This window comes from Caretta caretta, chromosome 2, assembly GCF_965140235.1.
Source record: "Caretta caretta isolate rCarCar2 chromosome 2, rCarCar1.hap1, whole genome shotgun sequence".
NCBI classification, from domain to species: domain Eukaryota; kingdom Metazoa; phylum Chordata; order Testudines; family Cheloniidae; genus Caretta; species Caretta caretta.
In genome coordinates this window covers 228,307,530-228,333,324 of record NC_134207.1, presented here as the reverse complement: position 1 = coordinate 228,333,324, position 25,795 = coordinate 228,307,530, and the positions used below count along the sequence as shown (strand labels likewise).

Genomic DNA, 25,795 nt, shown 5'->3' with positions numbered 1-25,795 from the left:
CCTTCATCTTGCCAATCTCTTGATCCCAATAACGATGTATTTCTTAGCTCCACTTTTTAATACTAATTTAAATCAAACAATTTGCTTTTTTTTACTTTACAGTGGGGGAGGTGGAAATTTTGTGCTTTCCACTAGCCTGGTTGGCTACACTAACATTGGTGGAGCTGCTGTCCCCATGATACATCATGGCTATGGCTTTTTCTATAGAATCAGAGATGACAGGTAAGGATATATTCTTACCTTCTTGGGCCTGGCATCACTCAGAAGAAAACTGTAAAGCTGTTATCTGAACTTCCCCATTTTTACGTTGCCCGATTGTATCAGTGTCACAAAGGTAAAGGCTAATAGGAGGGAGAGAGAGAGAGAATATCCAGAATCTTAAAGCTAGTTGCAGTAAAGGAAGATATTGGACAACAAATGTAAGTGATTAAAGTTAGGTACCTAAATCCATCTCAACTACAGTGGCCTGATTTTCAGAATTGCTGAATACCTGCATGTCCTACTGAAGTCAATGGGAGCTCTGGATGTTTTGATGCTTTGGAAATCAAGACAATGTTATTTAGGTGCCCAATTTAGACACCCGTGTTTCAAAATTTCAGCGAATAATTTTACAGTTTGTGTGGGGATGATGTGCATAAAGTTCATGATCTAAAATAACTAGTTAACCTTTGTACTGATAGAATTGTTGTGACCTGCACTGCCTGGAAATCATGCCCAGAGACCGATGCAGAAATGCTGTGTAAGAACTTGTTCCAGTCTCTTCAGGACATGATACAACTAATGGCCACAGCGCATCTGTAGAGTTGATAGTGACATTACTGTGCCTTCACATATTGTGCATTATTGTATGTGGCACTTGCTAAATGAAATGCTTGTCACAAAGAGCATTAAACTCTATGTAGAACACTTAATGATACTTCAGCACAGACGCTAAGCAGAACTAATGCAAAACCTGTCCATTTTAAGAGATTTACTGCAGCAGCAATGCAAGTTTCTTTTAAGAATAATATATCCATTTGCACCAACAATGCAAACTATGGCAAATGATCAGTGTAGAACTATGCAATATTAAACAATGCCTCAACAATGCAAATGTATCAGACTATCATGATTTTTGGAAACTGGAGAATTTGTGATGGCTTGTTTTTATAATCTTCCTAATGGTAGCTGATAACGTATGTGATAATCCGGTGAAGTTTATTTCTGTGGTGCACTTATTCTGTAGTTCAGAGTAACCATTCCAGTGCTAATACATGATGATGCTTTCGCAATGGACATTGGTGACAGTTTTTATGATTTTTCATTTGTGAAAGAATCAAGGAGAAATATTAGAACAATAGACTCTTCAAGTTATGATTTTTATTATTAGCTGTCTTCCATTTTCACCATTGGGATGATTTCAAATTAAGAGCTTATTCGTGAATAAAGACTAGTTTCTCAGGTGAAGGCTGAGGGCACTATAGTTTGAAAAATACTTTTAATTTCAAGATGGTTCCTTTTCAAAATAAAGAGACAAAACTAGGATGGCTACTTGCAAGTTTCCAATGGATGACATACTTGTGATGAAATAACTACAAATATCACTGCTGCTCCACAGAAATAAAGTGCAAATTTAGAGCTGGCACTAAGTATAGTCTGATAAAACTCTCAGGATTTTAAGCCTTCTTTGGATTTTAAAGAAGACTTTTGTTTGATAAACTTTGTAATTTCTTCTTTTAGAAATAAAACAGTCCAAAAAGTTCGTTTCATGTCGGTTGATTTGTTTATATCTATACTGCTTGATGCATTTCAACCAAACTTTCTAAAAGGGGAGTTTCTTGTGTACAGAGGATGAAACAGACTTAGCAGAGATTCTAAAATCCCCACTGTTTGCCCTTCTGGAGGTATTGGGGCCCTTGGAGAAGTCAGGAATTATTATTGTTTGTATTACAATAGAGCAACTAGAATTCTCACTGAGATCAAAACCTCATTGTGCTAGGTACCATATTACAAAGCTGCAGTTAGCATCACTTTAGTTAACATTGACACTAACTTACTCTTTAATAGCCAATTTTTTCTAAGTGCTCTAAAATAAACATTAGAAGAGACTATCCCTGCTCTGAGGAGTTAGTCAAAACAGACAAAATGGTTGTGTAGAAAGCGAGGTGTATGACGTGCCAAAGTTTATACAGCAGATCAACAATCAGGCACGAGCAGAACCCAGGTCCTTACATTCAGTTCAGTGCCTATTCGTTAGACCACTGTGATATGTTCATACCCATATGTTGTTTGCAAGCAGACACTACAATTGCTAGAATACTTGGTGTAACAGATTGAGTGTTTATCCCGGTCAAATTGAAAACTTTATGTTTTGTGAATCTATTTTGTGATTGTAACCTTTACTGCAACTGTTATTGTACTGTAACTTCCATACTGGGTTAAGAAATCCAGGTGGTGTTGAAAACCAATCTAATCTTGACAAGATCAGGCTGTTGTAGACGTTCTGTGCTCATGCTAGATTATGGGACACCTCAAAAGGGTAAACAGTGAGAGCCATCAATGTTGAATGGCTTTTCCTTTCTGGAAAAATGGGTTTCTATCAGCAAGGCCATTGACTTTGACTATCTATACAAGTTGGGGGAGGTGTGGGGAATGAAGCTGGGAACTTCACCAGCCAAAACACATGGATAGAAATGGGATAGAGACAATTTTGAAAAGGTGGCTGCTTTGCTAACAAAAGACCATACCATTCACACCTGTAAGCAGAACTTGCTGGAGAGAGTGACGGCAGCAGATTATCTGCCTGAGGACGCTGACCAGAACCAGGACTCCCAGCCAGGGTCAGATTGGACCAGGGGGATTGCGTTCAGGACTGTTTGTTGATTTCCATAGATCTGTAATTTGCTTGTGCTTTTAAATTCAAGAATAAAGTGGTTGTGGTTAAGAATTCCTTTGCTAAGCCTGTGTTCATTGCTTTGCTGCCAGGTTGTCCCTGAAAACTAGAAAACCAGAGCACTCAGAAGGTAACAGGAGGCTTGGGAGAGCTGGGGCACTGGTTCTGAGGTTTAGGTGGCCAGATTGCAGTCCCCCTGTCCAGGAAGAGTGACATACAAGGTCTGTACCAGGCAGTGTGCCGGAGAGATCCAGAGCTAGGAACAGTGATCAGTCACTACCCAACTCAGGGAGGCTTAGAAGCACATATTATTTAGGAGTCAGATCCATTCACAACAAACTTGTGTCCATCCAGAGGGAAACAGGGCCAGGTTGTGACAACAGGTTAAGACAGTGACAGAACCAGTAACAGAACTCTTAGTGGCTGGAGCTGCCGGCCTAAATGTTTAGATTATAAAATAATTGAGGACTTTGGTATATGCTTAGCTCAGTGTTTCTTGGATTTCCAGGGTTTAACAGGACCTCTTCTGTTTACAGGCCTTTCCTCAAACAAAGATACTAAGACTGATTGGTAATACTGTAATTTGTAAAGTACTGAAACAAATGTACCATCACACTTCAGAAACATGGCACTGCCTTTAATTCATGTTTCATAGTCCAGCTTGAACATTAACTAGAGCAGGTTTTTTTTTTCATAGTTTGGGTCACGACCCAGTACTGGGTTGCAGCATGTAAAGCACTGGATCACCTTCCTCAGTGACCCAGTGGCTCTGGTCAGCATCGCCGACCGGGATGTTAAAAGTCCCGTCGGCAGTGCTGCCTAACTAAGGCAGGTTAGGGCCTACCTGCTCTGACACTGTACTGTGCCCCGGATGCAGCTAGCAGGGGGGCCACAGGGATCTGTGTGTTGCACCAGCTCTGCACTCCCATTGGCCGGGAACCAGCCAATGGGAGCTGGGGGGAGCAGTGCCTGCAGGCGAGAGCCATGCAGAGCTGCTTGTGCACCTCCACTTAGGAGCCGGACATGTTGCTGGCTGCTTCTGGGGCGCAGAGCAGTCTGCGGTGCCAGGACAGGTGGGAACCTGCCTCCCTCACCCCGGCTGTGCTGTTGACCAGGAGCCGCTGGAGGTAAACCCGCCCCACAATCCCCTGCCCCAGCCTTGAGCCCCCCCCCCAACCCAGAACCTCTTCCTGCAGCCCAAACCCCTCAGCCCCAGCCCAAACCCCCTCCTGCACCATTTATCCCTGGCCTCACCCTGCAGCCCACACCCCAACCATTTGCCCTTCAACTGGATCCCCAGAAAAAAAAAGTTTGAAAACTACTGAACTAAGAATAGTAGACACCTCTTTCAGCCAAGAGTTGCTGATGTGTTCCTTGTTCTACAATCCTTCCATTCTGGATTACTGCTATCTTGTCAGCATTCTGGACAGTGGACAGGTGATGAGCTATTACAATACAGGTGCAACCTTGTCTTGCTTTATCCAGTGCTTTTTGGACAACCTGTTCAATTACCAAAGCAGAACATACTTGCCAAATAAATTAAAAATGTAGTGCAAAGAAACCCCATACAACTGTCGGTAAGTGAGGTATCTAATCTGATATTTTACAATTTAATTAAAATATACCAGTGAGAAATGTGAGGCTGGATAGCTCAATGGGATGAATGTATAGCTTCCTGGTTTAAATCTAGCCTGTGTTGATGATGAGTGAGAGCTGTTAATATTGATGAATGTTTGAACTTTTGAACTAATGTGGTTGTCTCTGGCCAATTGCTAGTGCATAGGTGTCCATGTCACCAAAATCATCATCACAGCTTGCACCCTTGTTGGCAGTCTTGGCAGAGTGACCAAGTATTGTAGGGTCACAGCAACTGACCAAACCTCAGTGGTTCCTCTAGGACAGTTTTAAGAAGTGATGGAAAGCTTGCATTGCCATTGTTCTAAGGAAGTCAGGCTGATATCTTTCACAAGCATTAAGTTCACCTTAAAACAACATAGAAACCTGTCTTGACAGCAGTGGGCCACATCTCAATATTGCCAACTCCAAGTGGTCAAAAATCTTGATCATGAAGTTATCATTCATGAGATTTTTCAATATTGGGAGTTTTTTTGTCAGGAGGTTTCTGAGCATTTAGGGTGCACTTGGTCACATTTTCAAGCTGTTCTCCCCAACCATGGAAGCTAGAAGCTTTTTTTTTTCCTTCTTTTTTTCTAAAAATATGACAGCTGAATTTTCACATAATTGCATGATTCCAGAAGCTGGACCTTAAAAGATCAAGAACAAATACTGAAAGATTTGCAATACAATTGTGAGAGTTGAAAACATCAAATCTTTCCTGGCAAACAAATATTACTTGTTGGGTGTATTATGCAGAGAGCATTTGGGGGGTGGCAAAAGTTTCCACACCTCTTCTACCGTACCAGACTCATGACCTACAAAACTCCTCCTATTTTAGTCCCAGGAATTGTGCGGTGTACCCAATTGCATTGTCTTCACCACAAAGGGGAAAATGACTAAAATAGGGGTTACAAGTGAAAATGTAGGGCTTGTCTACATGGGGAAATTTATACTGGTATAATTATATCAGAGTTATATTGGTACAACTCACCATGTGGACACACTTATTCTGGAATAAGAATGCTTTATTCTGTTTTATCTTATACAGTTCCCAAAGTGACATTTCTAGCCGCCTTTCAAGCTATTTTTTTTCCCATACAGAAGTTAAAAAAATAAATTTCTCAATTAGAACTCTGAAGTTGTGTACCCATTGAGAATAGATTAGAAAAGTTTGCATTATGCTTATGCTCACTGTGGCTTAATGCAAAATTAACATCTCCAAGGATGTTAGTGCCTCACCCTTCGTTAAGAAATTCCCTGTTGTTTTACGTGAGTAACTCAGAAACATGGCACGTCTTGTGATGATTGTTTTTCTTAAAGCCCAAGCTCCTGGAGAAAAGTGATTAAGATGAGATTCTCACAAAGTTGTTTGGTTTAGTTTGGCTTTTTTTAAATGAGAGTGTCTGGCCTTCATTGCTGGGGAAAAAAGCTTGAAAATGAGACCCAAATGCATCGTAAAGGCACAAAAATAGGAAAGCAAACAAAAAGAACCTGGAATTTATTTTAAATCATGATTTTTAAGCCAATCTCATGATTTAGGGGGATGCCTGACTCATGATTTTGGGTTGGTAATAACTGTACCTCATTGGCCAAATTGTACTGATGATGCCACAAGCAATTCAGTGTATCAAGAGCTATAGCAGATTTGATTGGCAGCCATGATCATTCTTGGGAAGTATGGAAAAAAGGAAGCAAAGAGTACAGTGAAAAAAAGAATTGTCAAAACAGACTTAAAATTTCACAGAAATAAACGTGGCAGAGCTGCCCAGTCTCCCAGATTACACAGGAGACTCCTGATTTCTAGCACCTTCCCCCATACTCCACAGTAGCTGCTTCAATTTCCTGATTCAATTCTCAGATCCACTACTCTGATTAGAATTCTGGAGGACTGTAGCTACAGAGATACTTTCTATAGTACTAGCCCCAACCTGCTGGCTGCCATAGAGATATATAGACATGGGCACTGTGTAGTTTGTCACTCTAGCCATTCTTCTGTGGGGAAAGGAGTAGGGTTGGGGATGATGCTCTAGGACTCCATGATTGGAGGAGTGTTGTGACCTGAACAGAACGTTGCTGATATTAGGGTGAGCATACACCCTAATATCAGCATGTTCCGAGGCTCTGATTGTGCTTCTGGGGAGTCTAAGGGACATGTCTTGGGGAAGCACAACAGCAGCCCTGAGAGGTGCTGCAGCTTCTCCTCCTCACTGCTCATGTGGCTGGTGGAGTGGGGGGCTGTGAACGTAGAGTAAAGCTTGGTTCATTCAATCCACACTAATGCAAACTCTGGTTGGAGGGCATAGTAATGTGGGATACACACTACATCTTGCTGCTTAATTTAGAACATCTGAAGAAAAAAAATGTTGCTTTAGATGTTCTGAGATCATCTTGTTACAATATTTCATTATATAGCTTCAGGAAATTGCAGGTCTAGGGACAGATTCTTCACAATGGAATTTAAAGGTGACCTGTAAAAGTTGGGGTTTTTTTGGGGGGGCGGGGTATTTCTTGCGACTGTATAAGGAAGACCTGCTCTCTTTTTTGTTGTTGTAATCTTAGAAATATCTGAAAGTCAAGTCTTCTTGGATTGCCAGGTTTAGCAAGGATCCCTAGGATTACTTCAGTTTAGATTGTCAGTTTTCTGAGCCCTTAACTGAATCCTTAACAAAGATTGTTTGAATGTTTGAGAAAAATAGGGGGTAACAAAAAACAAAAAAAATATTTTAAGAAGTCAATTAAAAGTGCTTCCCTCCTCTGTTACTCAGATTTCACTTAAAACCTTCTAGTTCTCCGCTTGCCTAGAGTCTTCCAGAAAAAAACAACAACAGGGTAAACAAGACTTCAATTTCTAATGTTATAAATAAGTATGGAAAAAACCCAAACCTTTAGATATTTTTACATCCCAGAGAAGCATAAAAGGTCACAACCCATTTTTATTTTCCTTACGAAACAAAGGTTTAACTTACATTTGGTAGAGATTCAATGAAGGAATATATGTTGGCTGCTGTGGTTGCCTTTACAATATCGTCATGTAATACCTCCCTGCTGTTATTTCCATATGCAATGTTCTCAGCAATACAGCAAACAAATAGGATTGGTTCTTGTGAGACTATACCAATCTGAGCTCTAAGCCATTGGATAGTTAATACCTTTGCATTTTGGCCATCCAGCAGCTAAAAAGTAAGAATATTTAAATTTCAGATGCAGTGAGGCTTTGGCTTACATGAAAAATATCACAGTATCAACTTTTCCATTCTGTATAGCAAATATTACCAATTCTTTGCAAAATATACAATGATTTTGGTGGCTTCAGTTTATCTGTAAGGCCATCTCCTCAAAGAAGGCAATTCAAATCTCCAATCCCACTTCCTTAGACTAGCTTTCCAATCATGAGCTTTATTCTTGCTAACACTTTGCATATTAATTAAAAAAAAAAGATACACAAAGCAAACCCTACAAAACAGAGTAAAATTACAGCCTTTGGGCAAGGGAAAGTTACAGCAGAATAAGCTATGGTCTTAATGTAAGCCACTTTAGTTATACCGTCATAACGCCCCACGTGGACACACAGTGGCTTTTTATGGTTTAGCTTAAACCCCTTCCAAAGCCACACAAGCTGAACTGCAAAAAGGCACTCAGTGTTCACACAGGCAGTTACACCAGTTTAACTATACTAGTATAAAACTTTCCCATGTAGTCAAGCTCTTAGCTTTGGGGCAGGGTGCTTTATAAATAATAGCCAGTTTGAAAAAGTTCCCTTTGACGCAGAGGGGTATAACAGTCTTTATTAGATATAGCAATTTTGTATGGTCACTGAAAGCTGATGATAGACATCTAAAATACTCATTACCTACATCAAAGTGCCAAAAAAATCAAAATACCAAAATCTGATAAAATTCCAGAGCATCATGGTGGTAAACAATAGTGCTGTCATAAAAATTAATATAAAAGTGCTTTATAAATGTTAAGTAGGTAGTGTGAGGCTTTTTGTTCACCTTGCATTTATTCCAAACCCAGATTATTGTAAGCATTTAGGAAGCATCCATCCTGATGGTATCTGGTGTGAAAGTAGAATGAATTATATTGAAATTATAATTCATTAAAGAAATGCTGCTTGAAAGGTTTGTTGAAATATAGTTGTCAGGAAGAGAAACATTAAGGAGCGTGAGATAATGGGTCGTCAAACTAATTAACTTAGAGCTCCTACTGAGCTAGGAGACTGGTAAATGTTGGTATGCAAATAAGATATGTATGTATATTTGTCAGTTTCTGCTTCCTTTTGTCTCCTATGTTAAACTGGCTTTGGCTTATCCGTATAAATAAGTTAGCTTGAGCTTTTGCAGGGGGCTCACATATATCTGGGTGCATTGGCAAAGCGCTTTGCTAATAAACAGAGTGGTCTGACAAAGTCAGTGAGTCTTGAATCTGTCTTAGACACTGGGTTAAATGGCATAAATGGCTCTTTAAAAGTAAGAGGATCAAAAACACCATACTTCCCTGCTGCCCATAGTTTTAAGACACAGGATGGAGATGGATTTATATTGGGATAGTGTAAATGGGACAGGGTGCTATCCTCAGCGCCTGCTTGGGTTCTTCCAATCAATTACCCAAACCAAATTACTTAAAACAACCCCCCCCCCTCCCACCATTACCACTCTTTTCACAGAGTGCAATCACTTCTTTGGTCTCTTTTCACACAGGGTCAGGGTCCATATAAGAGCCCAGGCAGGCTTCAGCCTGCCCACATTCAGGAGGCCTGAGCCCTTCTCCCGGTACTTGACTCTCTCCTCAAGGCAGGAACCCTCAGCCGTCCTCCTGGAGCTGGGTTGTACATCAGGCCAGCTGTAGGGCCTCAGCCAGCTTCTCCTTTAGCTGCCTCCCCACCCCCAGTCTTTTCACATTTAGGCTTTCAAGATTCAGCAGGCAGGCTCCTCCTGCTGGTGTGTCTCTTGCTATGAGGTAGAAGGCAGCACGTATGCTGATCCCCTTCCTAAAGCTCAACACTACTGGCCGTGAGAGAGAGGGGAGCCTTGCCCTGCCCACTCTTCAAAGCTCCTTGTCCAGGTTCCATAAAGAAAGAAGTAATCGTGTTTTCCCTCCCAAATCCTACCAATTCCTGAGGCCACTTCCTCTCTACCAATAGCTGCTATTTCCTAGGCCTTTGCATGCAACAGACCTCCAAAATCTTAAGGTGCCATACCATGAGAGAAGGGTGGGCTGACCCATAGGCCCAACTAATCTTAAAGGGACAGACTACCCCGGTCACAAAAGAAGTATCTGCATTACTAATTAAACATTTATGGATTTTTAATAATTCATTAGCCATATCCAAATCCCACTGAATTAAATGGGAGTCTTTCCACTGACTTCAGTCGACTTTGGATGAAGCCCTGGTTGCAATTTTCATTCATAGATTGTGTTTCCACACTTCCCCTGTCATTTTGAGGTAAGGAAGATTTTGCACTCTGCCTACCGTTGCTATGATTATATATACAGAACCCTAAAAATTCACTAGTGCCTCCCCTTAATCTTCACAAACAATTCAAAAAATCACCTATTACATTCTATTATATTAACAAGAATGGGATAGATACGTTAACATTTAATCAGGTTCTCACAAGGAATCACTTACCATTTCTTCACCAAGAGGATCATAGAATCTCTCAAGCAATAGAATAACAGTGCTATTTCCACAGGCACTGCTGCCTATGAGCACCAGGGTCTGTCCCTTTTCTACATTAATATTCAAGCCTTGAAGCACTTGAACATCTGGTCAAGTTGGATAGTTAAACATCACTTCTTTGAATGCTATGTTGCCACCAAATAGTTCCTATAATTGAAATAGTAACATCTGATCAATTTTTAGGGGAATTCTGACAGAGCATAAAACAACGTACAGAGAACTAGCAATGGGCCCAATCCTGCTCCCATTTAAATCAATGTGAGTTTTGCCATTTGAGTTCAGTACCACCATGATCTTGCCCGTTTTGTGAGTTTCAAAAATTAACAGAGTAAAAAAACTAGTTTGGAAACACTGAAATTTTTGCTAGTTCTACTTCACACCAGTTTTAACATAAAGCCAATTTTTCAAAAGTAGTGGTGATTTTGGGTGCCCAGCTTCAGATCCCCTTAAAGGGTTTGATTTCCAGAGGGTGGGTGTTCAACACTTTCTGTAAATTAGGCCCCTTTAAGAGTCTCAAGTTAAGCACTAAATATCAATAGTCACTTTTGATGTTCTTGATCTGCATACAAAAGCAATCCTGCTTTAAAGTTTTTTTTCAAATTAAATTACAGTACAATTATCATTACTGTATATGCAGACAGACAATCAGCATGTCAAACCCGTGATTCCTGGTAAACGTTAACAGAATTTTTCTGACACTTCATTATCATTATTTAAAAATTAGATATGTTATTTAGATGGTAAGTTCCTTGGAGCAAAGTCTTGCCCATCTTTGTCTGCAATGCTATGTACCCATTTGTCTTTGTATAAATAATATTTTGAAAGGTTATCTTCCTGTCTGCCTCTTTGAGTGATGCTTGGCTTGATTCATTGTACTTACCTGTGGCTAAGATAAAACAGTAGTATGTATTATTAGCATCTTGCATACAAATTGAATCCAAAACATTTTACAGGGTTAATACAGGCTTGGATTGTATTTCCAATGTCCATGCATGGATCTTCTCCTCCTGCATGGAAAGGGAATCAGCTGCCTCTAGAGCATTGTTCCATTTTCACTGGACTTTGCAGAGGGCTCTCCATAAGGAAACATGAGGAAGGAATGAGCAGTAAGTACAGTTAAGAAGAGGAAGTTACTCACCTTATGCAGTAATGATGATTCTTCAAGATGTGTCCCCCCTATGGGTGCTCCACTGTAGGTGTGTGCATCCCTGTGCTGCTGATCAGAGAACTTTGGTGGCAGTGTCCATTCAGACCGCACACACACTGCTCCTCACCTGCCACAAGGTTAGCCAGCATGCACGGGCAACCCTCCTCAGTTCCTTTTCTTGGCAGAATCAATGCCAAGAACTCCAAAGTTGAGGGGAGGAGGATGGGTTGTGGAGCACCCATAGGGGCACACATCTCGAAGAACCATTGTAACTGCACAAGGTGAGTAACTTCCTCCTATGGGTGCTCCACTGTAGGTGACTCCTGATCAGTGCCCACCCCTAGAGGCTGGGGCTTTGGAGTCAAGTCCGTTATAGATTATATCACTATGGCACCAAATCTGGCATGTGCAGCCTAGTCCCCAAGGATGGCATAATGTTCTGCAAAGGTATGTGCCGATACCCAGGTAGCTGCTCTGCAGATTTCTAATACAGGGATATCCTTGGAGAAGGCGATGGAAGAGGAGACCCATCTCTTAGAATGCATGCATATTGAAGATGGGGGTGCAACGTTACACATCTGGTAACAGAGCTTGATACAGCTTGAGACCTATTTGGAGAGTCTTTGAGCTGAAATCGCTGTATGTTTTGACCTACAGTAACTCCTCGCTTAACATTGTAGTAATGTTCCTGAAAAATGCTACTTTAAGCAAAATGATGTTAACTGAATCCAATTTCCCATAAGAATTAATGTAAATGGGCGGGGGTGGTTAAGTTCTAGGGAAAAATTTTTTGCTAGACAAAAGACATTATATATACACGCACACACGCAGTATAAGTTTTAAACAAACAATTTAATACTGTACACAGCAATGATGATTGTGAAGCTTGGTTGAGGTGGTGGAGTCAGAGGGTGAGATATTTCCCAGGGAATGCCTTGGTGCTAAATGATGAACTAACACTCAGCTGAGCCCTCAAGGGTTAACACATTGTTAATCATAGAATCATAGAATCATAGAATATAAGGGTTGGAAGGGACCCCAGAAGGTCATCTAGTCCAACCCCCTGCTCGAAGCAGGACCAATTCCCAGTTAAATCATCCCAGCCAGGGCTTTGTCAAGCCTGACCTTAAAAACCTCTAAGGAAGGAGATTCTACCACCTCCCTAGGTAACGCATTCCAGTGTTTCACCACCCTCTTAGTGAAAAAGTTTTTCCTAATATCCAATCTAAACCTCCCCCACTGCAGCTTGAGACCATTACTCCTCGTTCTGTCATCTGATACCATTGAGAACAGTCTAGAGCCATCCTCTTTGGAACCCCCTTTCAGGTAGTTGAAAGCAGCTATCAAATCCCCCCTCATTCTTCTCTTCTGCAGGCTAAACAATCCCAGCTCCCTCAGCCTCTCCTCATAACTCATGTGTTCCAGACCCCTAATCATTTTTGTTGCCCTTCGCTGGACTCTCTCCAATTTATCCACATCCTTCTTGAAGTGTGGGGCCCAAAACTGGACACAGTACTCCAGATGAGGCCTCACCAATGTCGAATAGAGGGGAACGATCACGTCCCTCGATCTGCTCGCTATGCCCCTACTTATACATCCCAAAATGCCATTGGCCTTCTTGGCAACAAGGGCACACTGCTGACTCATATCCAGCTTCTCGTCCACTGTCACCCCTAGGTCCTTTTCTGCAGAACTGCTGCCTAGCCATTCGGTCCCTAGTCTGTAGCTGTGCATTGGGTTCTTCCGTCCTAAGTGCAGGACCCTGCACTTATCCTTATTGAACCTCATCAGATTTCTTTTGGCCCAATCCTCCAATTTGTCTAGGTCCTTCTGTATCCTATCCCTCCCCTCCAGCGTATCTACCACTCCTCCCAGTTTAGTATCATCCGCAAATTTGCTGAGAGTGCAATCCACACCATCCTCCAGATCATTTATGAAGATATTGAACAAAACCGGCCCCAGGACCGACCCTTGGGGCACTCCACTTGATACCGGCTGCCAACTAGACATGGAGCCATTGATAACTACCCGTTGAGCCCGACAATCTAGCCAGCTTTCTACCCACCTTGTAGTGCATTCATCCAGCCCATACTTCCTTAACTTGCTGACAAGAATACTGTGGGAGACCGTGTCAAAAGCTTTGCTAAAGTCAAGAAACAATACATCCACTGCTTTCCCTTCATCCATAATGTAGCCTCATACTCTATAAGGCAGCACGAATGGAGGGAGGAGACACAATAGATGCATGGCAGTGGCTGCAAACATTCCCCGCAGAAACTGAACATGATGATGAACCCATGCTATCCCACTGGAGCACACCACTCCCTCCACTTTCCAAAGTGCCAGGTGGTGCATGGATGTGTGAGACAGAGAGACACCGTGTGTGTGCATGTGTCATACAGGGAAGGGTAACCACCTTTCTGTATACAGTGCTATAAAATCCCTCCTGGCCAGAGGCAAAATCCTTTCACTTGTAAAGGGTTAAGAAGCTAAGGTAACCTCGCTGGCACCTGACCCAAAATGGCCCATGAGTGGACAAGATTCTTTCAAATCTGGACAGGGGCGGGGGGGAAGGCTTGTCTATCTGTGTGATAACTTTGCCGGGAACAGATCAAGGATGCAAGCCTTCCAACTCCTGTAAAGTTAGTAAGTAATCTAGCTAGAAAATGTATTAGATTTTCTTTTGTTTTTTTGGCTTGTGAAATTTGCTGTGCTGGAGGGAATGTATATTCCTGTTTTTATGTCTTTTTGTAACTTCAGGTTTTGCCTAAAGGGATTCTCTGTGTTCTGAATCTGACTACCCTGTAAAGTATTTACCATCCTGATTTGAGAGGTGATTCTTTTACCAAACAAACAAATAAAATAAATTCGTCTTTTAAAAACCTGATTGATTTTTCATTGTTCTTAAGGTCCAAGGGTTTGGGTTTGTGTTCACCTGTACCAATTGGTGAGGATATTATCATCAAGCCTTCCCCAGGAAAGGGGGTGTAGGGGAATAGGACTTCAAGTGGTCCTTTCCCTGGTCTTTATCTAAATCACTTGGTGGTGGCAGCATACTGTTCAAGGACAAGGCAAAGTTTGCACCTTGGGGAAGTTTTAACCTAAGCTGGTAAGAATAAGCTTAGGGGGTCTTTCATGCAGGTCCCCACATCTGAACCCTAGAGTTCAGAGTGGGGAAGGAACCAGAATGTGTGAGACAGACACGCATTGCTGCTTTAAGTATGCTGACTCCACTCTAAGTACACTGCCTTTTTAAGTATATCAGCAAGTTGAGACAGCAGCTGCTGCCAGCAAGCTCCCTCCGTTCTGAGCCCTGTCGTGTTGCCCCCCCCCCCCGCACACTCCCCACTGCTCTGTGGAGATGGGGTACAGGAGCCGGGGGAGGGCGACATCCTGACATCAGCATCCCTCTTCCCCCAACCCTGATGCACAGCAAGCAGGAGGCTCCCGGGAGAGGGCAGAAGCAACACAGGGCAGTGGGGGAGGGACACCTGAACTGCCCAGCACTTGATAGCCTGCTGGGTGGCTGCCACACAGGGAACTTAGGGGAGCTGATAGGGAGGCTGCCAGCCCACCCTGGTTCCAAGCCCCTACCAGCTAGCTCCAATGGGCTGCTCATCCTGCAAGCAGTGGACAAAGCAGGTGGCTTCCAAACAACGTCATAAGGGAGCATTGCACATGTTCTCTAATAGATCAGCAATGAAATGACGTTAACTGAGACAACATTAAGTGAGGAGTTACTGTATCTGAAACAGAGAGAAAGAGTCTCTGAGATTTTCTGAAAGCTCTTGTTCTGTCCAAATAGAAGGCCAAGGCTCTCCTCATGTCAAGCATATGGAGGATGGTTTCCCTATTATCCTGATGAGGTTTGGGATAAAAGGTTGGAAATTGAATAAGTTGATTTATATGAAAAGCGGAAGTCACCTTAGGAGTGAATTTTGGATATGGTCTAAGAGTGACTTTGTTGGGGAAGAACACAATGAAGGGGGGACGTGCCAGCAGGGCCGCTATTTCCACCATTATCTCCGCAAGAAGGATAGGGATCAGGAACACCATCTTCACTGAAAGGTGAGTTAATGAACAAGTGGCCATGGGTTCAAATGGTGGTCTAGTCAGTCCTTTGAACACTAGGTTGAGATCCCATTGAGGAGTGGGAAGTCTGGGTTGGGGAAGGAGGATCGCTATGCCTTTCAAACTTCTCATCTGACCATGAAGAGGTAAGATTGAATATCCTTCTACTTCCTGGTGGAAGGTTGCAGTTGCTGCTAGGTGAACCTTTAGCGAGCAGATAGAGAGACCCGATTTCTTGAGAATCAATAGGTAGTCCAGGACTACTGGTAGGGTGATGCTTTTGGGCTGACACCAGATTTGAAATCTTTTCCATTTTTGAAGGTAGGTAAGATGAGTAGCTCCTTTTCTACTGTGTAATAACACCTCCTGTACTTCTTCAGAGCAAGATTTCTCTATGTGCTGGAACCACTAGGGAGCCAGGCTTTGAGTCGAAGAATCCACAGGTTGGGAAGGAGTGTGTGTCTCTCGTTCTGCGATAGCAGGTATGGAGTGATCAGAAGAGTAATCGGTGGACATAGTGTCAGTTGTGACAGGTTAGGGTGCCACATCTGCCTGGGCCAGGTGGGAACAAGGTGGGATGTTTGCTTTCTCTCTTTTCACTTTCAATAGGACTTTCAGTATTAGAGGGAATGGGGGGAAAGGTGAAAAGAAGACCCTTGTCCCATGGGAAGAGGAAAGCATCCCCCATGGAGCATTGTCCAATCCCCACTCTGGAGCAGTACTGAAGACAGTTTTTGTTCTTGTGGCACTCCTTTTCTTTTTGCGAATACAGACTAACACGGCTGTTACTCTGAAACCAGGTTTTGTTCTGGTAAGTAACGATCAGGTCTACTGTCGGTGTCCCTCATTGCTGGAATATGTCGTGTAGGACATCGAATTTATTTCCCATTCGTGGTAGAGTGGGAACTTGCAGCTGAGGTTGTCCACTGGTGTGTTGTGTACGCCCAGCAGGTAGGCTGCTGATATTATCACATTGTGGGAAATGTACCTGTTCTTCTTCACGTGCTTGTTCACATTGATTCCAATCAGGTGTGCACGCGCCACGTGCATGGTCGTCAGAAACTTTTTCCCTTAGCAGCTCCTGTCGGGATGGCTAGGGAACCCCTGGAGTGGTGTCTTTATGGCACTCAATATATGAACCTGCCGACTTGACCCTCCTTCAGTTCCTTCTTACCATCCATGGCAGCGTTGGAACAGTCTCTTGCTTGCTTCACAAGTGCTCCCTTAGCCTAGATACTTGTTCTTCTTGGTTTATTGTTTTGTAGTTGTAGTATTAGCGTAGTTATAGTTAGTTATTATAGAGGGTGTGAGCAGGATAGTTCCCATCTCCTCACCCCTTTCGGGGCTCTGGGGCATGCCACAAGCCCAAGGCTTTAAGCCTATGCCAAATAGTGATCCCCAACAACTTGTCTGAGGTGTCTGGGGAAAGTACATTGGTCCGAGCGCTGCAAGATCTGCAGGGCGTTTAAACCCAGGACCAACAAGGAGCGGGATTTCTGTTTGAGGCAGCTGCTCAGGGAATTCGCACTTTGCCCAGTGCCTGCGAACCACCATGGCTTGGGACTGAGCGCCTCAGTGCGGAGCACTCCACTGTCGGTTCACAATTCGGTGCCGAGGAAGGACTCTACTGCAGGAGACCCTCGGCACCAGCAATTCTCAGCACCACAACAAGGCGCAGCGCCCTGGCAATGCTCCATTTCTCCAGTGCCTCACAAGTGCAAAAAGCCTGAGAGCGGATGCTCCCCTCACAGAGCTCCCAGACTGCCAGGGGACACTTCACAGAATCCATGCAACGATCCAGCTCCAAGGCAGCAAGAGTCGGCGCTGTCGACTCCGGCACCACAGAAGGCACTGTCAAAGGCAGTGCCAGGTGGAGGTATTGGAGCCACCCTCCACCCCGGACGCTTTTGAGGCCGCAAGGGAGCTCCTAGAGATGACTGCAGCCCAGCCCCCGGTCATCAGGGACAAGTCTCCAGTTCCGGTGAGACCAGCACCATCCAGAGGCAGGCCCACAATGATGTGGTGCTCTCAGCCGCCAGACCAACATCGTGCCCGGCCCTGCTCCTGATCGCCACCGCCACATCATTCCCCAGCATTGTGCTCAGCGGGAACATGCCTGGCACCGGCAGCGCCATGCTCCATTTCCCTGGCACTGAGCACACATCGGCACCAGAGCGCCGAAGCCTATAGCCGGCACTGGTCTCCTTCACCAAACGGTCGGCGCCGGTCATCAGCAAGATCGTTGCAGCACCAGTCCCCTGCTGCTTCTTTGAGGCACCGATGGCCAATCCATGGCACCTTGGCACTGTCATGGTCTTCGTCCTCAGGCTCTTTAGAGTCTGATAGAGACTCCTACTATTCAAGGTGCAGTCAGCACAGGTCAAGCAGGCACCAAAGGGATGTGCATGCAGCTTGGCAGCCACAGTAGCAACCCCCTGCGCAATGGCCTTTTTGGACCCCTGGGCTTACCATTAGGCCCAGGGTACCCCTTCCAAAGGATCTAGATTGGTGACCTTGGGATGCTTTCCTTCCCAGTCACCTAAGGATAGACCTGCTCTGCAGGGAGCTGAAGCGGCCCTCTCTAGGCTGCCCCCACAGACTGAGGAGGTGGGCACAAAACCTGCCGGCACCTCACGAGACAAACTAATATTCAGGTCTCAGGGCCACATTCAGAGTGTAACCAAAAACAGAGTCCTTGTAGCACCTTAGAGACTAACAAATTTATTTGGGCATAAGCTTTTGTGGGCTAGAACCCACTTTATCGGATGCATGGAGTGAAAATACAGGAGCAGGTATAAATACATGAAAGGATGGGGGGTTGCTTTACTAAGTGTGAAGTCAGTCTAATGAGATAAATCAATTAACAGCAGGATACCAAGGGAGGAAAAATAACTTATGAAGTGGTAAGAGAGTGGCCCATTACAGACAGTTGACAAGAAGGTGTGAGTAACAGTAGGGAGAAATTAGTATTGGGGAAATTAAGTTGAGGTTTTCTAATGACCCAGCCACTCCCAGTCTCTATTCAGGCCGAATCTGATTGTATCCAGTTTGCAAATTAATTCCAGTTCTGCAGCTTCAAGTTGGAGTCTGTTTTTGAAGTTTTGTTGTTGAAGAATTGCCACTTTTAGGTCTGTTATTGAGTGACTGGAGAGATTAAAGTGTTCTTCTACTGGTTTTTGAACGTTATAATTCCTGATGTCAGCTTTGTGTGCATTTATTCTTTCACGTAGAGACTGTCCGGTTTGGCCAACGTACATGGCAAAGGGGCATTGCTGGCACAATGTGAGTTAGGAGCCTTTCTGACTGTGAGGTCCCCACCTCTCTGCGTCCCTCAGCCCATGCTGGCCATTCAGCCCCCATACATATTTCCAGAATGGCAGCTATTTCAACCAAGCCGTCAGCCTCTGTCTTTTGCTAAAGCCCTGATTATCAGCTTTTTTAGACCCGTGCCACAGAGGGCACACACCCATCTAACTATTTTCCTTTCCCTTCCCCATGTGTCTGTTGCAGGGCTGGTACACTCTGTCACCTTTTGAGGAAGGGGTGAAGGGGCATTATGGCCCCATGGCTGAGTTTGAATGACTGCCCCTAGTCTCGGGGTAGTATGGCCTAATGTTTGGGGATCCGTCAAGATAGTCCTCCTATGCCGGACTACGTGGTCTAAAGGCCAGAGTCCATATAACTATCCTCTCTACCAGGGCGGCGTGGCCTAATGGCCAGAGTCTATAGAACAGCCCTCTTGGGGAGGGGCGGGGGGGCGGCCAGCCTGGGACTCCTGGGCGGGGGAGGGGTTGCAGCTGGGCCAGGGGAACCCTGGGGCTTTGGTGTAGTGTGAGAAACTGCTATCTGTAGGAATTTGCTACCTGTAGCAGTTACTCATATGTAGAAGATTGTGAAAAACTGCTATCTGATGAAACAAATTCCTACAGATAGTTTCTCACACTACACCAGCCGTGCGGGGAGGGGAGGGGTGGAGAAGAGGGGGACAAAGGGGTCTCAGGGCTCCAGCCACATGGGTGGGGGGCAAGGTGGTCCTCTGGCCACGGGGGGGTTGGGGAGGGGGTCTTGGGGCTCCGGGTGCAAGGGGCAAGTGGATCTCAGGGCTCTGGCCGCGGGGGTTGTTGTGGCCTAATGGCCAGAGTCCATAAATCTGCCCTCTCGGTTAGGACTGCATGGCCTACTAAACACATCAGGCTAAGCCCCAGTTCTATGACCAATTCCCCATTAAGTTCCCCTGGATTACTTCCTACTTGACTTGTGTCTCGGGGTTCCCACAGCCTCTCCTCCCTCTGCAGTGTTGGGTGCCTGGGGGTTGTAGGTAGTCATCGTCTGGCTGGTCTCCTCATCCTGAAGTGCTAGCAGTCCTTCCACAGGAACCTTGAGAACATCTCCATTCCCTTTGGCAGTTAGCCCTGAATGAGCTGAGCTGCTCCCTTTCAGATCTATGTTCCAACAGGAGCATGCCCAGCAGAACCTCCTCAGCCCACAAAGTAAGATTAATCCCTCTTGAACCACTGTGCGGCTGGTACACCCTGTCACGTGGTCTTGCCCATGAACACCCCTCCCACCACCCCCCGAAACACACACTGCTTCTCAGCTCAAAATGGTACATCTACCCCACCACCTTCATGTGGCAGATTTGAAAAATAAAACATACATTTTGTGCAAAACACAAAAGTTTATTGAGAAAATGGTTACAGGAAAAGAAGTTTACTTAGTATTCTGTTTACATGAAGTGGACATGAAAATTGCATGGCCGGAAAGTTAGAGACTATACACTCCCCATTGCGGTAAAAGTGTCCTGTAATAATGCATTGTTACAGGAAAAGAGCTTTACCGTTGGGATTGCCAAGCTCCTAATGGCTTTTGGCAGGCTTACATAGAGAAAGACTGGGAAGAGCGAATGCTTCACAAAATCATTGCAGAACCCTATCTTTCCCCCGCTACTGCTCTTTCACTATGTCTGTAGGGGAGATAAAGCAGAATCTAAAACTGAAAAATTGCTCAATTATGGTCATTCCTCCCAGTGTAGCATGCAACTCCCTTCAACTCTTGCAGCACTTCTGGGTGACCATCTTGATGAGTAACTTCATAGCATATCTCACTGGTCTGTCTTTTGCCTTTTTGAAAAAGGCCATTCTCTTCCTCCTAGTTCTTTGCCTCAATGCAATATCACTGAGAGTCAGGACAGCCTAAAGGGGATGTAGAGGGGATTACTACCCAGCTTGCCCCCAGATTCCCTCTGCTAACTCTTCCAACAATATTTAAACACTTCCAAAGCAAAGCTAGACTAGGAACATAAATTCACAACTCCACCCCCAGCCTCCAAAGTACCACAGCAAAGTCAAATATTATATACTGCATAGACAAAAATCCCAGTGCATCCTTCCTCATGCACACACCACTTATCTCTGAGGTTTCTCCAAAACTGGGAAGAATCTTAGGAAGGCAAAGTCAGAAATGCTGGAATATGAACAATCACCACTTTGTAGGAATAGGGAAAAAAACCCAGCCACACCACCTGACCAGCCAGCCAGACCCTCAAGGACCAGGCCTGTTATCTGTGGTTGAGCAGCTGGCTAACTTGAGGGGGAGAAGAGAGAAAATTCATGATGAAATGTTTGCGGATATCACTGCAGAGTCCCCAAACCCCTCAAAAATAGTGGGCAGGGGGAGGCTGTATTAGAGGACAGAGACAGAAACAGACAGGGAGCTCTCCAGAGCAATTGTGGGATTGGCCAAGGATAGTATGGCAGTTGCCAGCAACAGCATGGCACATACTAATCTAATTTAACCCTCACATCATGTTATCTAGTAGGCACCTAATTGAGTATAGTCTGCAAATTTTGCCACTGCACTGTTTACCCCTTCTTCCAGATCATTTATGAATATGTTGAACACCACTGGTCCCAGTACAGATCCCCACTATTTACCTTTCTCCACTGTGAAAACTGACCATTTATTCCTACCCTTTGTTTCCTATCTTTTAACCAGTTACTGATCCATGTGAGGACTTTCCCTCTTATCCCATGACTGCTTATTTTGTATGGGAGAGGCCTGGCTTGACAAAGCCCTGGCTGGGATGATGTAGTTGGGGTTGATCCTTCTTTGAACAGGGGGTTGAACTAGATGACCTCCTGAGGTCTCTTCCAAACCTAATCTTCTATGACCCTGTCAAGGACTTTCTGAAAGTCCAAGTACAGTATATCCACATGCTTGTTGACACCCTAAAGAATTCTAGTAGATTTGTAAAGGGAAATCATGCCTCACCAAAGTTGTGTTGATGTTTTCCAACATATTGTGTTCATCTCTGTGTCTGTAATTCAGTTCTCTACTATAATTTCAACCAATTTGCCTGATACCAAAGTTAGGCTTGCCAGGATCAACTCTGGAGCCTGTTTTAAAAAATCTGCATTACATCAGCAATCTTCCAGTCATCTGGTATAGAGGATGATTTAAGCAATAGGTTATATACCAGTTAGTAGCAGGCCAGATTAACCTTTTGTGGGCCTGATGCCAAACATTTGTGGGCCCCCATGGAGGCAATGTAGCATGGCACGGGGAAGTCAGTCCCCAGAGCAAGGGGCCAGCCAGGGGCAATGGGGCATGGCATGGGCAGCCCCACTATGCCCAGCCCAGTACGAGGGCACTATTTACAACCCGGCAGTTGCCAGACGCACAGTGGTCCGCCTGGCCCTGTGCTGCCAGCATACCCCTTCCCCTCGGGGGGTGGGCCCATGTTGCACCACACAGACCCCAACGCTCCCCCGACTCCCTATGGCCAGAGCCCCCCGGACCCACTATGCCCAGCACCCACCCCAGACCCCTCCACAAATGCACACACACCCCCCGCACCGTTGTCCTGCCCCACTGGCTGAGACCGGCCAGGCTTCTGCACCAGTCCCAGGTGGCTCATCTCCGGAAAGGCCCCACAGGTGGTGGGGAGCAGAGACTGCTCGAAGCCGGAGGTGCACTGGGGTCTGTCCAGGGGGCAGAGAGAAGCAGGGGGGTGGGGATGGGGACGGAGACAGAGAGGAGCCCTCAGCCAGCCGGCGGGCAGGCTGAGAGGAGCAAGTGGTGGACAGGGGAGCCAGCAGGGTCTCGGGGTGCAGTACAAGTGGAGTAGGCTAGGCCCCCTTCTGAGCATGGGCCCAGCTCCATGGGCCCAGCTCCATGGCAATACTGGTGCCATTGTAAACCCAGCACTGGTTAGTAGTTCTAAACTTTTATGTCTAAATTCCTTCAGAACACTTGGGGGATTACCACCTGGTCCTGGTGACTTAGTCTTGATAAATTTACCCATTTGCACTAACACCTCCTTTATTGACACCTCAGTCTGAGACAGTTCTTCAAATTTGTCACCTAAAAAGACTGGCTCAAGCGTGGGGACCTCCCTCACATCCTCTGGAGTGGAGATCAATGCAAAGAATTCATTTAGCTTCTTCACAATGGCATTGTCTTCCTTGAGTAACAGCCGTGTTAGTCTGTATTCACAAAAAGAAAAGGAGTACTTGTGGCACCTTAGAGACTAACCAATTTATTTGAGCATAAGCTTTCGTGAGCTACAGCTTGCATCCGATGAAGTGAGCTGTAGCTCACGAAAGCTTATGCTCAAATAAATTGGTTAGTCTCTAAGGTGCCACAAGTACTCCTTTTCTTCTTCCTTGAGTGTTCAGCAGCGCCACTGAGCGTTTGGCAGGCTTCCTGCTTCTGATATAGTTAAAAAATGTGCTATTTTTGTGTGTTCTGCAGTTGCTCTTCAAATTCTTTTTTTTGCCTGCTTAATTATACGTTTACACTTTACTTGCCACAGTTTATGCTCATTTCAATTTTCCTCAACAGGACTGACTTCCAATTTTGTAATGATTTGTTTTGTCTCTAATTGCCCTTTTCCCTCTGTTGTTTATCCTTAGGGGCATTGTTTTGGTCTTCTGTTTTTTGTTTTTAATTTGGCATATATATGGAGAAACTAAATTATATCTTAAGTTGTAAGATGCTACATGCTTGAATGAAGAAAAAAAGACTTTAATTAAACATCCTCAAGAGTTTAAAAACCATCTTGGTTCTTGCTTCAACTGTTGTGAACATACATAGAACTGACAAATATTCACATTGTACAGCAAAATCTCTAACAAGTACATTTTGCCAAAAAAACAAACCTCTTGTCTCAAGCTACCAGTCTGAACTAGTCCCAATATTTTGTTTAAATAGCGTTAACTTTATAGTCAGGTAAATACACACACCGCCTTGTCAAAGCCAAGAAGAAGAAAGCCAGCAAGCAGTTTAGGCCGGGTCCTTGGGAGGCTGCTAAACAGCCATTTTTTAAAGGCGCTGAGTCAGGAGGGAGACTCCCATCCTTCGTTTTTAATCCTACTGCAGCCCCAAAGCCAGGCAACCCCCTCCCCGTACCGAGGGCGGGCGCACAGCCTGCCGTGCTGCCAGGGGCCACCATGGGTCAGGCCACGCGCAGAGTCCCCCTCTCAGCCCGGCGGACACGCTGCCCAGGGCGACGGGGACCAGCCAGCTGCGCGCCCAGGGGCTGGGATCCAGAGGGCGGAGCAGGGGATTCACCTGCCCAAGGCGGGGCGCGGGGGTGGAAAGCGATTTCAGCCGCGCCGACGGAGGCGGGCACAGCCCGGCGCTGGGGGCAGCGAAGGAGGGGAACTCGCCTCCCCAGAGGGCGGGCACGAGACAGAGGCGGAGCGGGGAGGAGCCGCGGGGCTGGGGAGTCACCTGCAGACGGTGATCAGGTTCCTCCTCTCCACCGCCGCGTTGCGGGACTGGACGCTCTTCCTACGGGCCGAGACGTTCAGCCCCCCCAGGCTGAGGGAAGCCATCGCCGCGGGCGGCAGGTGGAGCCACAGGGGCTGGCGCGGAGCCTTTGTTCCCGGCCTCCTGCTCTCCGGGCTGCCACCGCCGCCACCCCAGGGGAGGACGAGGCCCCCGTGTCTCCCCCTCCTGGTGCCGCTGTCTGAGCGGCAGGTGCTGCTGCGCATCCGGCCGGCACAGGCAGGGAGGGAGCCGGGGTCCCCCGCCCTCGGCAGCCGGAGCAACCGCGGCGCCTTTGAGTCGCAGCTGCCAGGACCGCAGAGCACCGGCTCCGCCAGCCAATCAAAAAGCAGGAGGGGGCGGGGCCCAGGGCGGCAGATGCTTTAAAGGGGCGCGTGCTCTTAAGAGAGCCAACTGTCAAGTGCGCGAAGATGCGGCTTGGGGCGCGTGGGGAATTAGGCGAAGAGGCGGGGCCGGGACGCCGCGGGGGCGGGGCGTCGGTAGGAGGGAGGTGCGGGCTATGAGGGTCACGTGCCAGCAGAGAGTAGGGCGGAGTGCCCGAGGCACTCTGAGGTGGTGTGCCTAGGACGCTGGTTGGTCCTGGCGAATTACCTGCCCAGACAAAGCTTGGCGGGCCAATATCCCTTGGAGTCATTTTGAATTTTAATGCTATCCTCCAAAGCACTTGCAACCGCTCCCAGCTTGGTATCATCTGCAAACTTTATAAGTGTTCTCTCTATGCCATTATTTAAGTCACTGAAGATATTGAACAGACCCTGACTCAGAACTGATCCTTGTGGGACCCCACTTGATATGCCCTTCCTGCTTGACTGTGAATCATTGATAAGTACTCTCTGGGAATGGTTTTCCAACCAGATTTGCACCCACCTTATAGTAGCTCCATCTAGGTTGTATTTTCCTAGTTTGTTTATGAGACGGTCATGCCTTCATGGAGTATCAAAGCCTTACGAAAGTCAAGATATACCACATCTACCAGTTCCCCGCTATTCACAAGGCTTGTTTTCCTGTCAAAGAAAGCTATTAGGTTGGTTTGACAGAATTTGTTCTTGACAAATCCATGCTGACCATTACTTATCACCTTATTATCTTCTAGGTGTTTGAAACTGATTGCTTAATTACTTGCTCCATTATCTTTCCAGGTACTGAAATTAAACTGACTCGTCTAATTCCCCAGATTGTCCTTATTTCCTTTTTTTATATATCGGCATTATATTTGCCCTTTTACAGTCTTCAGGAATCTCTCCAGTCTTTCATTACTTTTCAAAGATGATCACTAATGACTCAGATATTTCTTCTGTCAGCTTCTTGAGTATTCTAGGATTATTCATGGGGGGGAGAGGGATAGCTCAGTGGTTTGAGCGTTGGCCTGCTAAACCCAGGGTTGTGAGCCCAATCCTTGAGGGGGCCATTTAGGGATCTGGGGCAAAAAAAATTGGGGATTGTGTCTGCTTTGAGCAGGGGGTTGGACTAGATGATCTCCAGAGGTCCCTTCCAACTCTGATAGTCTGAGTCCAATCAGGTGGTTGCTACTTTAGATGCAGTTGTTAGCGACCAGTCCAGACTTTAGTTCATAGATGATGATTACTCAGAGAAAGCTATAGTCCTATGATACAAA

General features: G+C 45.5%; 2 protein-coding genes across 8 annotated transcripts in view; one reads left to right on the top strand and one right to left on the bottom strand.

Annotated features, from left to right (window-relative positions):
* Nucleotides 1–2,926, top strand: part of CROT (carnitine O-octanoyltransferase) — a 35,485-nt gene extending 32,559 nt beyond the window's left edge. Inside the window, exons 16-17 of one of the 2 annotated variants that reach the window (XM_048838050.2) lie at nt 103–222; nt 681–2,926. In XM_048838050.2, coding sequence (XP_048694007.2) covers nt 103–222; nt 681–801 — 241 coding nt within the window. In that variant the 3' untranslated portion in view covers nt 802–2,926. Of the gene's footprint in view, nt 1–102; nt 223–680 lie in introns of those variants that run through there. The other variant, XR_007354939.2, reaches the window with a different exon arrangement.
* The window catches only part of OLAH (oleoyl-ACP hydrolase), a 113,701-nt gene extending 89,206 nt beyond the window's left edge, over nt 1–24,495 (bottom strand). For 2 of the 6 annotated variants that reach the window (XM_075125878.1, XM_075125880.1), the window contains exons 1-3: nt 24,124–24,212; nt 10,122–10,319; nt 7,456–7,662 (exon numbers count right to left, since the gene is read on the bottom strand). Coding sequence is in view for 1 of the 6 variants with exons in the window: in XM_075125876.1 (XP_074981977.1) it covers nt 24,124–24,386 (263 nt within the window). In the remaining 5 variants the exon portion in view is untranslated. Of the gene's footprint in view, nt 1–7,455; nt 7,663–10,121; nt 10,320–24,123 lie in introns of all 6 variants that reach the window. The other 4 variants (XM_075125879.1, XM_075125876.1, XM_075125881.1 and 1 more) reach the window with 4 other exon arrangements.
* Nucleotides 24,496–25,795: the final 1,300 nt, after the last annotated feature.